General features: G+C 47.7%; 1 protein-coding gene across 1 annotated transcript; it reads left to right on the plus strand.

The window, feature by feature from the left end:
- Positions 1-10,991: 10,991 nt before the first annotated feature.
- KCNA4 (potassium voltage-gated channel subfamily A member 4) lies at positions 10,992-12,983 on the plus strand (the record flags this gene model as incomplete). Its single annotated transcript, XM_079707699.1, has 1 exon — positions 10,992-12,983. The coding sequence occupies one exon, from the start codon at positions 10,992-10,994 to the stop codon at positions 12,981-12,983; it is 1,992 nt and encodes a 663-aa protein (XP_079563825.1).
- Between the last annotated feature and the right edge of the window lie 464 nt (positions 12,984-13,447).

A 13,447-nucleotide genomic window follows, 5' to 3' on the forward strand; every position in this document is an offset into this window, starting at 1 on the left:
TTAATATCTCTCTCTGGTGTCTCTTTCTTATAAGGGCACCAATCCCCTCATGAAGGCCCCATCCTTATGACCTCATCTAACTCCAGTTACTTCCCAAAGGCCCCATCTCCAAACACCATCACATTGGAGTTTACAGCTTGAACATATGAATTTGGTGGGTGGGGAGGTGCACAAACATTCAGTCCATAACAGATGATTATTACTTTAAAATAATGTCTTCTATTTATGTTGTACTTTTATGGTTGTAGAACAGTTTTCTTACATTTTCTTATATGATCTACACTCATGATCTTGTAAAAGAGGACTGATAGTACAGTTCCCCTTTTTATAGATAAGGAAACTGAAATTCACAAGGGTTAAGTGTCTTGCAGGAGGTTCTGCAACCAGGAAGCTGTAGAGACAATCTTATAACCCCAGCACCTGATCTCTGCTCCAGCCCTGCAAGCAGTCCAAGAGTAATTGCTTTAGTCAAATGTTTATTTCCTCCCACCCCCCACCCCCACCCCCCCACCCCTGCTACCCAGGGCTATTGTAAATCATTAGAACTTCACTGTAATTTACTTCCAAGTTCAAATCTATATATGAATTCAGAAAAGGACTCATTCTGAAAAACCATCTAAAGAAGACTGTCAGTTTTTGTACTCCTGTGTGAACTTTGGGGCTGTCAGCCTATGTTCTCTGTGTTTATTCAGAATAAGAGCTGATTTGTGAGGCTGACTGAGAGATAAATTAGAGGGGCTTCTAGTGTATATAAAGCCTGATAGCTGATGTGTTGTTCTCAGCAACCAGTAATGAGAAACCATAAGTTAACAACCTAGACACTCATACTCTCAGCTTTGTTTGTTTGTGCTTTTGGTTCTAAAATACAGTTGACCTTTGAACAACATGGGTTTGAATTGTGCAGGTTCACTTACGCAAGAATTTTTTTCCAATACGCTGTAGTTGGTTGGTTGAATTCACAAAAGCTCAACTGCAGAGAGGGAGGAATGACTATAAATTATACTCGGATTTGTGACTGTGCAGAGGGTTAGCGCCCCAACCCCTGCGTCTTTCAAGGGTCGACTGTATATCAGTTGGCTAATCCCCAGAATTGTGTTTGTCTCTTAGCCAGGAGTGGAGAAAAGTGAGCAAAGAGCAGACATAATTTGAGGTATATTTCTTAACTGATCTGTACCTACTACAAATTTCTTCTACATGAGTGCATCCTTCCTACAACTGTGGCCCTTGTTTTGGAAAGCATGTGCTGGACAAAGTCTTTCTAGTACTTAACCAAATCAGAACTAATGTTGATCTGATGAAGGAGAGATGGTCAGGGCTGTGATGGGTGTTGGCAGCCTGGAGGAGGCAGTTAACATTCTTAGGCTTTAGAGCAAAGGCCTGTTTTAAGCCTTGGTGATGTCTGTTCTAGGGAGTGAAAGGTACTGATCACAATCAAAATGGGGAAGGTGGCAAAGCAGCCAACTCTTGAAAGAGTAGAATACAGCCTGTACCATGGTCATTGACCATATTTAAAGGGACCTTCAGAGTCTGGAACACATTGTTGGCAGGAAGTATACCATGACCTCTTATTTTTATAAAAAGGCCCACATTTACTTATACGGGAAAAGCTCCTTGACATAAGTTATTAGGAGTTAATATGGAAGGCACAGTGGTGGTAATGTCTGTAGGGACTGAAAACTATTCCATACCTAAACCTTCTTCTATTCATCTCTGCCCCAAGTTTGCACCTGATTGATTGGTACCCGCACACAAGGATGTGGGTGATTTTTATCTGCACCAAGGTGGATATTTCATTTTAAGTGAGTCTCCATAACTGCTGTATATTCTAACCACATATAAGGAAAGCATAACAAAGAGCTAAAAGAATGAATCCACTTCACCTTGTTATAGTGTACAGTTGCCCCTCAGTACCCACTGGTTCTGCATCCATGCAGTCAACCAACCAATCTGTGGATGCAGAACCTGCAGATATGGAGGGCTGACCATACTATGCCATTTTGATATTAATGGCTTTGAGTAACTTCAGATTTTGGTATCCACAGGGGATCCTGGACCAGAGGAACTACTGGATCTGACAGGGTGTATCTCAATAGCAGTGTCACCCCACATGGGTAGATTACTATTAAAGATGCGGTACCTTGCAAATTCTGAGTTACTTCAGTTAACGAAGGACATTTTTGATTGATTTGCATTCAGAAATCTAAATCTGAGATGATTTAAGGTTCTGCCAACTCAATTTCACTCACTTGGCTTCTCAGATGCATTCATAGATGGAGGAGAAAGATGCCATTGTAGCCAAGAAGCCTGGAAATGCCTGCAACTCAGTCTATTTAGTGGATGCTGCAGCTGCTCATCTGCGTTTGCCCAGGGGAGTGTGTCATGCATGTGAACCACATCTGTCCTGTGTGTAGAGGTGGAAAGAGGGTTGAGAATCCTTTCATGCAGTGTTTTGTCATAGACCCTAGTTCAAACTCTTGAGCGTGGCATATCTAAGTCCACACTCACTGCTTCCCATTCCCATTCCATATCGGATCCTCTGCTTCTCTGATTATTCTTACACTCATTCTTGCCATTCTTATTCAGTAAGCCTTTGCCCCGTGGCTCTTTCTGGCTTGAGGACCTTTCTAACCTCAGTTAGTGCTGCTTCTCTCTGCACCTCGTGTGACTTCTATCAGACCCTAACCACATGGGTGTGTTGATGCATCTCTCACCCTCTAGACCGCAGGGGTCCATCCAGGGCACAGAGTAGCTGTCTTACTCCCCACTGTACCTACATAGAGCTGTGGTCAGAGAGTCAGGAAGTGAGTGGTTAGTCTCTCTCTCCAGGATTGATGTTTCCTCACTTTAATGAGAAGTGATTATACTGTTCTGAGGTCTTAAGACCTGACTAGTACTGGTATGCATAAAACGGAATGCAAGGTGGTGTGGGGAAAGGTCACTGAAAAATCCATCTACAAGGAAAAACTAGCTGAGTGACTCACATTTCATAAGGAATTATGGGCTGCTCAGAACGTCTGCATCCATACATTAGGGAATGGGAAGCATGGAATCAAGTGCCCCAGAACTCTTTCCCTCTCACATCCCTTCAGAACTTTAAAAGGCCGATAGCTGAGAGTCTGGGGTAAGCAGGTAAAAAAGCAATCTTCTTTGGGTTTTCTCCCACACATTCACTGAGCTTTCTTGGCAAATGGAAGCCTCTTCCATTATTCATTCATTTTAGTACATTCTTATCGAATGCCTGCTCTGGGTCAGGTATTGCGCTGGTTGCTCGGGATACACTGCCTGTATTCAGGGAGGTGTTGTGGGCTTCTGGGGGAGACAGAGGTGAAGTAAACAGAACGCTGCAATTCACTGGAGACCATGGTCCCCAAAGAGAACAAAAACATTTATAATGGACTTAGTTTGTATCCCACGGGGCCTCCTATCTGCTTTGTACAAAGGAAGATCTGCTGCCCTTTGCCCTTTTCTATATAAACATAAGCCTCATAGTGTGGTCTGGAATATTTGTATTACCACTGAGAGAATTCAAAGCCAGGGAGAAATTATGTGCGGTAATAGGTATATTTGGGTGTAGGGTGCTTGAAGAATTTTGACTAGTTGATGATTAAGAAAGGCAAGAAAATAATGTTTTCCTCTCCAAGGAAAACAGTTTGAAACTGAGACAAGGTGGATTTTTGTTGGTCACAGCAAAGAACTTTCTGCTACTGTTTATCTGTGGGACTTTCTAGGAATCCTTAAGAGAATTTCAGGAAGAGAAATGAAATGTTTCTTCTTTGCTTTATAAAGAAATTCCTTTAAAGTTCAAAGAGGTCTGTGTGTGTGTGTGTGTGTGTGTGTGTGTATGTGTGTGTTTGGGAATGGGGGGAAGGCTGGGTGAGGAGCATGCTCTTCCCAATTGGGGGCCGCCTACCTCTCAGGTTTCAGTTATTCCGTCCACGCCAGTGCCACATGCCCATGTATTCTTTATGGCAGCCACTCCAATGCTCACATTCCTCAGACACATTTCCCCTTTCTTTGTCAATCCTTGCTTGCTTCCCCCAAATTAGATGCTACTCCATTCATTGCATCCCGGGAACACGTTTCTCATACCTCCATCAAAGCACATACCCCCTTGTTTCCTAAACTGCCTCTGTATCTGTAACAGCCAGTAGTTTGTGAGGACAGATGGGCATTAGACCACGTGGCATTATCATCACCAGCATGGGGATTGTCCACATTGCTGAGTCAGCTGTTAAAGGCCCAGTTCTGCTAAATAATTAGCTAGGTAACTTTGGGGCAAGTTCATTAACCATCATAACCCTCAATTTCCTTCTCTATACAATAGTGATAATAATAATCCCTATCACATAAAGTGTTTATTTATGCAGATAAAATTAAACAATATGTATGCAGAGAGCCAGAGAGCCACTAGGTGGGCACTCAAAAGAGTGTTACCAGCCTTGATCAAGTTCTCAGTAACTATATCTTGTATGACCTGAATGAACATCTTCATGAAAGTGGTTTTTCCTCAGTTGTGTTCTTGCTGTGGTGCTTTAGTTATTCAGATTCCTGATACCTAAGAAGTGTAAATATCTATAGAGACCTCAGGCATTTTAAACTTTAAAATTCTCTGGGCTGTGATAGGAACAAACAGTAAATGGCACATGGAAGCATAATTCATAAAGTTTTAACATGATTCAATTAAAATGTCCAAGCTTCAATATACCTGTCTTCTGTGTATCAATCCATCTGTTTTCATCTCCCTGAAAGTATTCCCACAGTTGCTTCCAACTGATCTCACAAATTGCTTTTGGGAAACTAGTCCCAAGATCCTGTGCTCTCAGCCCTGCCTTCTACCATCCCAAGAAACATCCTTCTGATGAGACAACAATAAACTCAACCATCTGCTTTTGGAATGTATGAAAACTGCACAGTGACTACTTCACATTGTGGCAGTACAGAGAGGATCTGGGGCCAGTACACGGGATGTTTTTTACTTTTGGAGAAATCCACCCTCCCTACTTTCAGAAATGGATTATAGTGGGGCATGAATTGAGATAGAGCCTCTCTAGAGCTGGTGTGGATGCCATCTTTCTCTCAGTTCCTCCACCTGCGGTTGAGGCCAGAGGATCACAGATAAATTCATTCAGGACAAAGGTTCTAACTTTTGTCACTAACTGGAAGAAGTTAGGAAAACCAGACCCCATGTCAGTTTAATTTTTTTTTTCCTTTTCACCGATTACAATGCAAATTTTTTAGTTAGTTTAAAAGATCCCCCCCCCCCAAAAAAAAAAAATCAAACAGGAACGAAAATCAGTCCTCCTGTTGTCTTTCGCCAAGCCAGCAGCAGTTAGGTGAGTGAGCACAGGGCATATCTATAATTCAGCTCGGGAATATTTCTCTTAATAATTAATAGAGCACCACAAAAGGAGGAGGCCCAATAGGGCCCTCGAACAAAGCTGCCAGCTGAGGACGACAGTGGCTGCCTTGGCGCCAACTGACCCCCCCAAGGTCGAGTTTGCTCCAGCAGTCCCGGTGCACGCCGGGCCAAGCAGCAGTCTGGGCTGCTTGGCCCATCAGAGAGGGAGCCGGGAGAGGTGCCCGGAGCCCCATCGCCACCTGAGCTTGTGTGTGTGTGTGTGTGTGTGTGTGTGTGTGTGTGTGTAAATTCTGACTTCCCACTTCTTTTGGCATATTTGTGAGAATTGCATATTTACATCGACGTCCAGGGGCATTTCCCCCGCCAGCCAGCTAATAAGCAATCCGAGAGTCCACCGGGGTGAGGACGCCGCTGCGAGCGCACTCGCCTGCCCACGGCGCGGGGGGTGGTGGGGGCTTGGGGAAGTGCGGTTTTTGTTGTTTTCTGGAGGTGGGTGGCATTGGAGATCCGACCACCACGTTAGAAACCTCCCGGGAGCCAAACCTCTTGCCAAATCGTCTTTCTTTTTGCAGCAACAGGTTCGCCAAGGGCTCCTCCCACTCTTCCAAAGCCCCCCGCCCCCGGGGCGGACTTGCAACCTGCTCCTAGCGCCCCGACTCTCTCCTAACTCGGACCTTAGCCTCCCTGCGCAGCCCTTAGCCTGGGCCCGATTCCAATTTCAGTCATCCTTCCCTCCCAGGGGTCGGACACCTGCGTAAAGTCGGTCTCCTCCGCTCCTGGGAGGCCCGACCCCCGACTTGAGGCCGGCAAACTCTCTCTCTACAAGGGGGGCGGAGGCCGAGGGGCCTGGGCGCGCTAGCAAACGACTAGAGAGCTCCGGGCTGGCGGCCTCGCAGAGATGCACCCGGGCTCCGAAACCCACAAACCCGTTATGGTGCCGGGGCTGGTGGGTGGGGTGCCGGCGGAGATGCAGAGAAAGCGGGTCGGGGAGAGGAGAAGACGCCCAGAAGCATCCTGCGGTCGAGACTGGACCTGCCGTCGAAGTCACCCCCTCCAGCCTCTCTTGGCGTTCCTGCTCTGCCGTCGGGACCCCATTTCAGCTCCAAAGGGGACACCTCTCTCTCCGGATTAGCTCCTCGCCTCTGGGGGCGCAAGCCAGGGGATCCTGGAATGGTTCCCACTGGCTCTCCGGAGCCTCGTTGTCGGGGGGCCGCGGCCGGGGGGCCGGCAGTCACGGCGTCGTGACTGCGCCCGCCTCGCCGCGCCGGGAGGCGCCCCCGGTGACCGCCGTGAACGCCACACCCTCGGACGGCCCTGGCCCCGCCCCCGGCCGGCGCGCGCTCCCGGCCAGGGGAGGCGTGTGCTGCTTCTGCAGCCAGCAAGAGAGGGAGAGGGAAGGATATTGGAGGAATTCGGGATTAACAAGTGATCGCTGCTGTCTAGGATTTTGTTTCTTTTTCTGGGGAACCTTGACTTTCTTTCCCCTTCGAGCCCTTCTGTGCTGAACTCCCGAGGAACCAGGAGTCTTGGGGTCCTCCGTGGGGCAGCCCCGATCCCCACCCCCGGGCTCCAGCAGCGAGGATTCTGTGCACCCCCGCTGGCCAGGCAATAGAACTTGTTCCGTGGATATTTTGGAGCCTCCACCTGCCACACTGGAGTGATTCCTTCCACCCCCAAATCATTCTTCCCTTCCTCCAGCTGTTGCAGCTTGAGGGGGGAAAAAAGCCAACCGGGGATTTTCTTTATTTTTCTTTTGCACCCCGCCTGGGAATGGTGAGTATCATACCTCTCTTATCTTTCCTCTACTCTTTCGGCTGTTAAGAAACAGTGGACATTTGAGGGATAAATAATATTGAGAATGTGACAGAAGGGCATGAATCGAAGGCGGTTAAAAATAAACCAGGAGGTGGGAGAAGGGAGGTGCAGATGCTGTGCGGCTTTCCGGGGGGCCAACAGTTGTTATTTTCCCAACCCAAGGGATGGGGTGCGTGCGCCCTGCTTAATGTGCCCGAGCGGGAACCTAGGTCTGGAGGCAAGGGCGCGATTAAAGATGTCGTTTCCCAACGAGGTGGGGTTTAGATTTAGCATCGTTTTGCCTCATCCCAGACTCACTGGTTCCGTTTCTTTGGGAACAGCTGGTGAACGGGTTTAAACTGCTGCTTCTCCCAACATTTGGGTTTGCGTGCATTTTCTGAGCATTTGAGCAACACATAGGGACTGTATAAATGGCGTGCGTTGAAGTGTATATTTCTCACGGTATTGGCCCTTGGAATTCTCTCTCTCAGTCTTCTCTTTCTCCTTTTCTCTCTCTGATAAGGTTCAGGTACCACCCTAAAACAGTTGCAGGAATTAGCACTGAGAGATGAAAACAGCTTTGTTGGGGGTGGGGGGGAGGAGGAGGGGCGGGATGCTTGGCTCTTGTTTGGGGGCACAGGGATTGGGGAATAGGTAGTCAGAAAAATCCTATTAGTTGGTGGTGTTTAAAAGGAAGGGACGTTACCCTGCGAAGGTCTCCCCCATAAAGTCTCCCGAGAGTTGAATTGAATAGATTCTCCTAACATGAATACCTTGAGTTGAGAAGGAAGAGAGATTTTAAACTAGTCTGATTTGCTAGTTGGATTTTTTCCTCTTTTTCTCTTTTTTTTTCTTCACTCTCTCCCTCCCTTTTTATATCCTCCTCTTCTTCTTCTAAGTTAGATCAGGGATAGTGAGGTAACTGGAAGCAAATTAGAAGGAATGTGATTTGCTTTTTGTACCGTGGGGGAGGGAGTTAAACAAAAATGAACAAACCCAAATAAATGAATAAGTAAATAAGTAAATAAGAAATTATTTGGTGTGAAGAAGGCAAGTCTAGCTCTCCTGAAGAGTTGATTGTGAATTAGAAAACCCTCTAACTGGTGACCTTCTGGGAGTCAGTTGGGTGGAAGAGGGGGTGTGCATAGTATACAAATTTACAGGCACTTTGGTTACACTAGGGCTTTATTTAAATAGTGTATTATAACTGCTTTGAGGGGTTGGGGAAGAAACTGCGCAAACTCTCAGGCAATTTGGCTTGTGTGAAAGTCTTTAAAGGATGTTGGCCTGACCCTCCACAGTGAAGACAGAGATTTGGAGACCTTGTGAGAGTGAACATTTCAGAGTATGAGATGATGTTAGGAGTCAGGCAAAGGAAGGGGATGTCATTCCAGAAACCCTCAGAGGTGTATTTTCTGGGTTTTGTGTCCCCAGTCAGGCTCACCTCTTGCCCTGGGAGAATGTGTATGATCACATTAGAATGTGTGATTGGGAAGACCTTTGCTTGCCACTTCCCTGCTTGTCACTTGATAAAACCCAGGTGTATTTAGGCTTCTAGGCTGACATGATTCAGCAAGGAGCAGCAGGTGGTCAAGCACTGGGTCCTGTTAATGGCTCCAAGTGCTTCCGGTAATAGAGGCTGGTAGATGCCCTGAATTCTGGCTGTCAGTTATCTTCCCCAGTTCTCTCGGCCACTCTCTGCATTCTTGGAAGTCCTCTTGGACAGAGTGAATGGAAGAGGCAAGAGGAGACAGGAGAAGCAAGATTGGGGCAGGAGCATTTACAGGTCCTGGCAGAGGAGATGAATTAGTTGGACCTACGGAGAGCAAACTAAGGAAGAAGAAAGGTCAGGAATACCAAGTGACAGTGGGGACAGAGGAGGGCTGCAAGGAAGATGTGATCAGGAAGTGGCAGACTGGAAATAAATGGGGGGGAGGTGGGGGAGGGAAGGAAAAGAGAGGGGAATTTGGGGGATGGGCACTATGGTTAAATTTTAGGGAAGAGAGTATCATAGGCTGAAAACAAAGTGCACACAAACTAGGATTTGAACCATGAGGAGATAGTCCCTTGAGCAAAGTGTAGGGGGAAGCATCGAGGTGAACATGGGGAACTGCAAGGAGAGAAGATGATTACTAGAGAAATGGAAACTGGGGTAAGCTCCTAGGCTGTGGGCGGTAGGGAGTGTTCTGGAGTCAGGGGAACAGAAAAACAACAACAGGGACACGCTTCAGCGAGTCAGGGAGCGCCAACGTAATACGGGCCACTGGTGAGTCTCAAAATGTCCTGGATGTCCTCACGTTCTGCCCTTCCCCTGCTTAGACAATGCTGTGAGGACGTACGCATTTTGGGGTGGGTAGGTTGACCATCACATGTTATTATGTTGTTAATAACCGCCAGCCTTTATCGACATTCCTCACGTACAAGGCACTGTGGTGTTCTGTCCACATCAGTTATCTCATTCATCCTCTCAAAAGTGGGATGGGGGAGGTTGTATTATTATCTACACTTCGTAGACGGGGTGATTGAAGATAGTTGAAGTGGTGGAAGCTGGATTAAAGAACCCTGTTTTTTCCGACTTCTCCAATCCTGAATCAAGACAGAGAGGTGTGGACGGGCACTAAATTCAGAAATATTTTATGTGGACATTTAAAAAAATGCCTTGAGATCAATGAATGATGGAAGCAGCTGTAAAGTGACAGCATTGTTACTGTGGAGTGAGGAGAGTGACAGTGAGAATTAAGACCTGGCATTAGTGAAAAGGTGGATGGAAGGAAGAGCCATGTGGGTCCAGAGTGGAGAGAGGAAAAAATAATTGAGTTGCCACAAAAGTAGACAGTGCTGAAATATATCCAAAGAAGAAGGGTGTTTAGTGAGAAGGAGATTTAACAAGCTGCCCCATACTACTCCTTGGAAATTTATAGTCGCTTTGGTGCTTTATCTAATGGCTTGCTTGCTTGAGGACAGAAGAAAAAAGTATATGTGAAGGAAACACTCAGTTTACTCTTTATTATTTGATTCTTCTTTTTATTTTTCTCCTATGCTTGTTTCCCCTCCTTTTTCAGGTGAAGTGGCTTCTTCTGCATGATTTTAGCTGAAGGATGCTCTGCATTTCCTTGATTTCTATGGAGACCTCAGAGCTGGGCTTGCCCCCACTGACACCTCATCTTGCACCTTCTCTACCTCCCAAGGTCTTTGCCTCTAAAGCTAGCTCGGCATTGCCCCTGGGTCCAGGAAGCCAGTGATGAATTTAAGGGGAAAGCCTGGAGAATCATCCTGATAGGCTTTGAGTGGCAATGTCTGGACATACTTCAAGTCACATGTTAACATGGGTCAAGCCATCACTAGAAGGCAAGTGCTAAGACTTAAAGGCTTATTTGCATTTTATTTAAATGTGATGGACTGAGCTCTGGACAATTTCCATGGCAGAAAAATATATTCCATTTTCTAGGCACGACTGCTGGCTGTTGGATACTCGCTGCCTTTAAATCTCGCAGCATCAACACCACATTCTAGACATTATTTCCCGCTTTGAACATCCCCCCCAAAATAAGTGTTTGGGAGACCCCAACATTTTCTGACTTAGGCTTGAAAGTGCCAGGCTGTTTCTCTGGAGGAACCAAGCTCTGGAGAGCAACACTGAATCCCTGGGAAGAGAGAGCATGGGGTGTGCTGATTTAAAAACAGAAAATGCAAAGTTGGACTGAAAATATCCTTAGTCTTCCAAGCAATCTGCTTAAGGGTTCCAAACTTACCTTAATTTGGTGAGAAAAGAAGCTGCCCTATTTTTCTTTCCTCTTCTTCTCCAACTGGAACCAGCCATTTCCCCCAAACCACCACCATGGAGGTTGCAATGGTGAGTGCGGAGAGCTCAGGGTGCAACAGTCACATGCCTTACGGTTATGCCGCGCAGGCCCGGGCCCGGGAGCGCGAGAGGCTGGCTCACTCGAGGGCGGCTGCGGCGGCCGCTGTCGCTGCGGCCACAGCTGCTGTGGAAGGCGGCGGGGGGTCTGGAGGGGGCGCCCACCATCACCACCACCAGTTGCGTGGGGCCTGCACCTCCCAAGACCCTCAGAGCGGCCGGGGAAGTAAGAGGAGGAGGCGACAGCGGCCCGAGAAGAAGAAAGTCCACCACCGGCAGAGCAGCTTTCCTCACTGCTCCGACCTGATGCCCAGTGGCTCCGAGGAGAAGATCCTGCGGGATCTGAGTGAGGAGGAGGAGGAAGAGGAGGAAGAGGAGGAGGAAGAGGAAGAAGAGGAGGCAGAGGAGGAGGAGGGGAGGTTCCACTACAGCGAGGATGACCGCGGCGATGAGTGTTCCTACACCGACCTGCTGCCCCAGGACGATGCGGGCGGCGGCGGTGGCGGCTACAGCTCGGTCCGCTACAGCGACTGCTGCGAACGCGTGGTGATCAACGTCTCAGGCCTGCGCTTTGAGACCCAGATGAAAACTCTGGCCCAGTTCCCCGAGACTTTGCTGGGGGACCCTGAGAAGAGGACTCAGTATTTCGACCCTCTGCGTAACGAGTATTTTTTTGACAGGAACAGGCCTAGCTTTGATGCCATCTTATACTATTACCAGTCAGGGGGCCGCCTGAAGAGGCCTGTCAACGTCCCCTTTGATATCTTCACCGAGGAGGTGAAGTTCTACCAGTTGGGGGAGGAGGCCCTGCTCAAGTTTCGGGAGGATGAGGGCTTTGTGAGAGAGGAGGAGGACAGGGCCTTGCCAGAGAATGAATTTAAAAAGCAGATCTGGCTGCTCTTTGAGTATCCAGAGAGCTCCAGTCCAGCGAGGGGCATAGCTATCGTCTCGGTCCTGGTCATCCTCATCTCCATCGTCATCTTCTGCCTGGAAACCTTGCCAGAGTTTAGGGACGACAGGGATCTTATCATGGCACTGAGCACAGGCGGGCCCAGTGGGTTGTTGAACGACACCTCGGCCCTCCACCCGGAGAACTCAGGGCACACGATATTCAACGACCCCTTCTTCATTGTGGAGACAGTCTGTATCGTGTGGTTCTCCTTTGAGTTTGTGGTTCGCTGCTTTGCTTGTCCCAGCCAAGCCCTCTTCTTCAAAAACATCATGAACATCATTGACATCGTCTCCATTTTGCCTTACTTCATCACGCTGGGCACGGATCTGGCCCAGCAGCAGGGGGGTGGCAACGGGCAGCAGCAGCAGGCCATGTCCTTTGCCATCCTCAGGATCATCCGTCTGGTCCGAGTATTCCGGATCTTCAAACTCTCCAGGCACTCCAAGGGCCTGCAGATCCTGGGCCACACCCTGCGAGCCAGCATGCGGGAACTGGGCCTTCTGATCTTCTTCCTCTTCATTGGGGTCATCCTCTTTTCCAGTGCTGTGTATTTCGCGGAGGCGGATGAACCGACTACCCATTTCCAAAGCATCCCAGATGCATTTTGGTGGGCCGTGGTGACCATGACAACTGTGGGCTACGGGGACATGAAGCCCATCACCGTGGGGGGCAAGATCGTAGGGTCTCTGTGTGCCATTGCAGGTGTCTTAACCATTGCTTTGCCAGTGCCAGTGATTGTCTCTAACTTTAACTATTTCTACCACAGAGAGACTGAAAATGAGGAACAGATACAGCTGACACAGAATGCAGTCAGTTGCCCGTACCTCCCTTCTAATTTGCTGAAGAAATTTCGGAGTTCTACTTCTTCTTCCCTGGGGGACAAGTCAGAGTATCTAGAGATGGAAGAAGGGGTTAAGGAATCTCTGTGTGCAAAGGAGAAGTGTCAGGGAAAGGGGGATGACAGTGAGACAGATAAAAACAACTGTTCTAATGTGAAGGCTGTGGAGACCGACGTGTGAATCTCCTTCTCCACCCGCCACTGCCCCTCCCCCCAATCCCAGCATCTCCAAATATATTTATGCATAGAGAGTGCAGTTATGAAAATGATATATGCAAATGAATCCAGTGCATACAGTAGTACGCCATTTAATGGTTATACATGGCATAATTGTTACTAAACTTGTATTACATATCAAACAAACGATACATCTTGGAGAAGAGGGAGGCTTAAATAGGAGCAAATCTATCTTTATATTTTTTATTAGAATGCAAGAGTTTTGCACATTAACTGGAGGAGGTGTTAAAAGTAAAGATGGTTCTGTGGAGAGAATGTGTATGTCTGTGTGTGTGTGTGTGTGTGAGTGCTGCGTGCGTGTGTGTATGTGTAAGTAAATTGTCAACGTTGTTAGTAATCGTGCAGTGATGGGAAAAGTTGGCATTTTGAAGTATTTACTATGTAAGACCTAATGAATTTGAGCAGTCA

This window comes from Hyperoodon ampullatus (genome assembly GCF_949752795.1).
Source record: "Hyperoodon ampullatus genome assembly, chromosome: 7".
NCBI lineage: Eukaryota > Metazoa > Chordata > Mammalia > Artiodactyla > Ziphiidae > Hyperoodon > Hyperoodon ampullatus.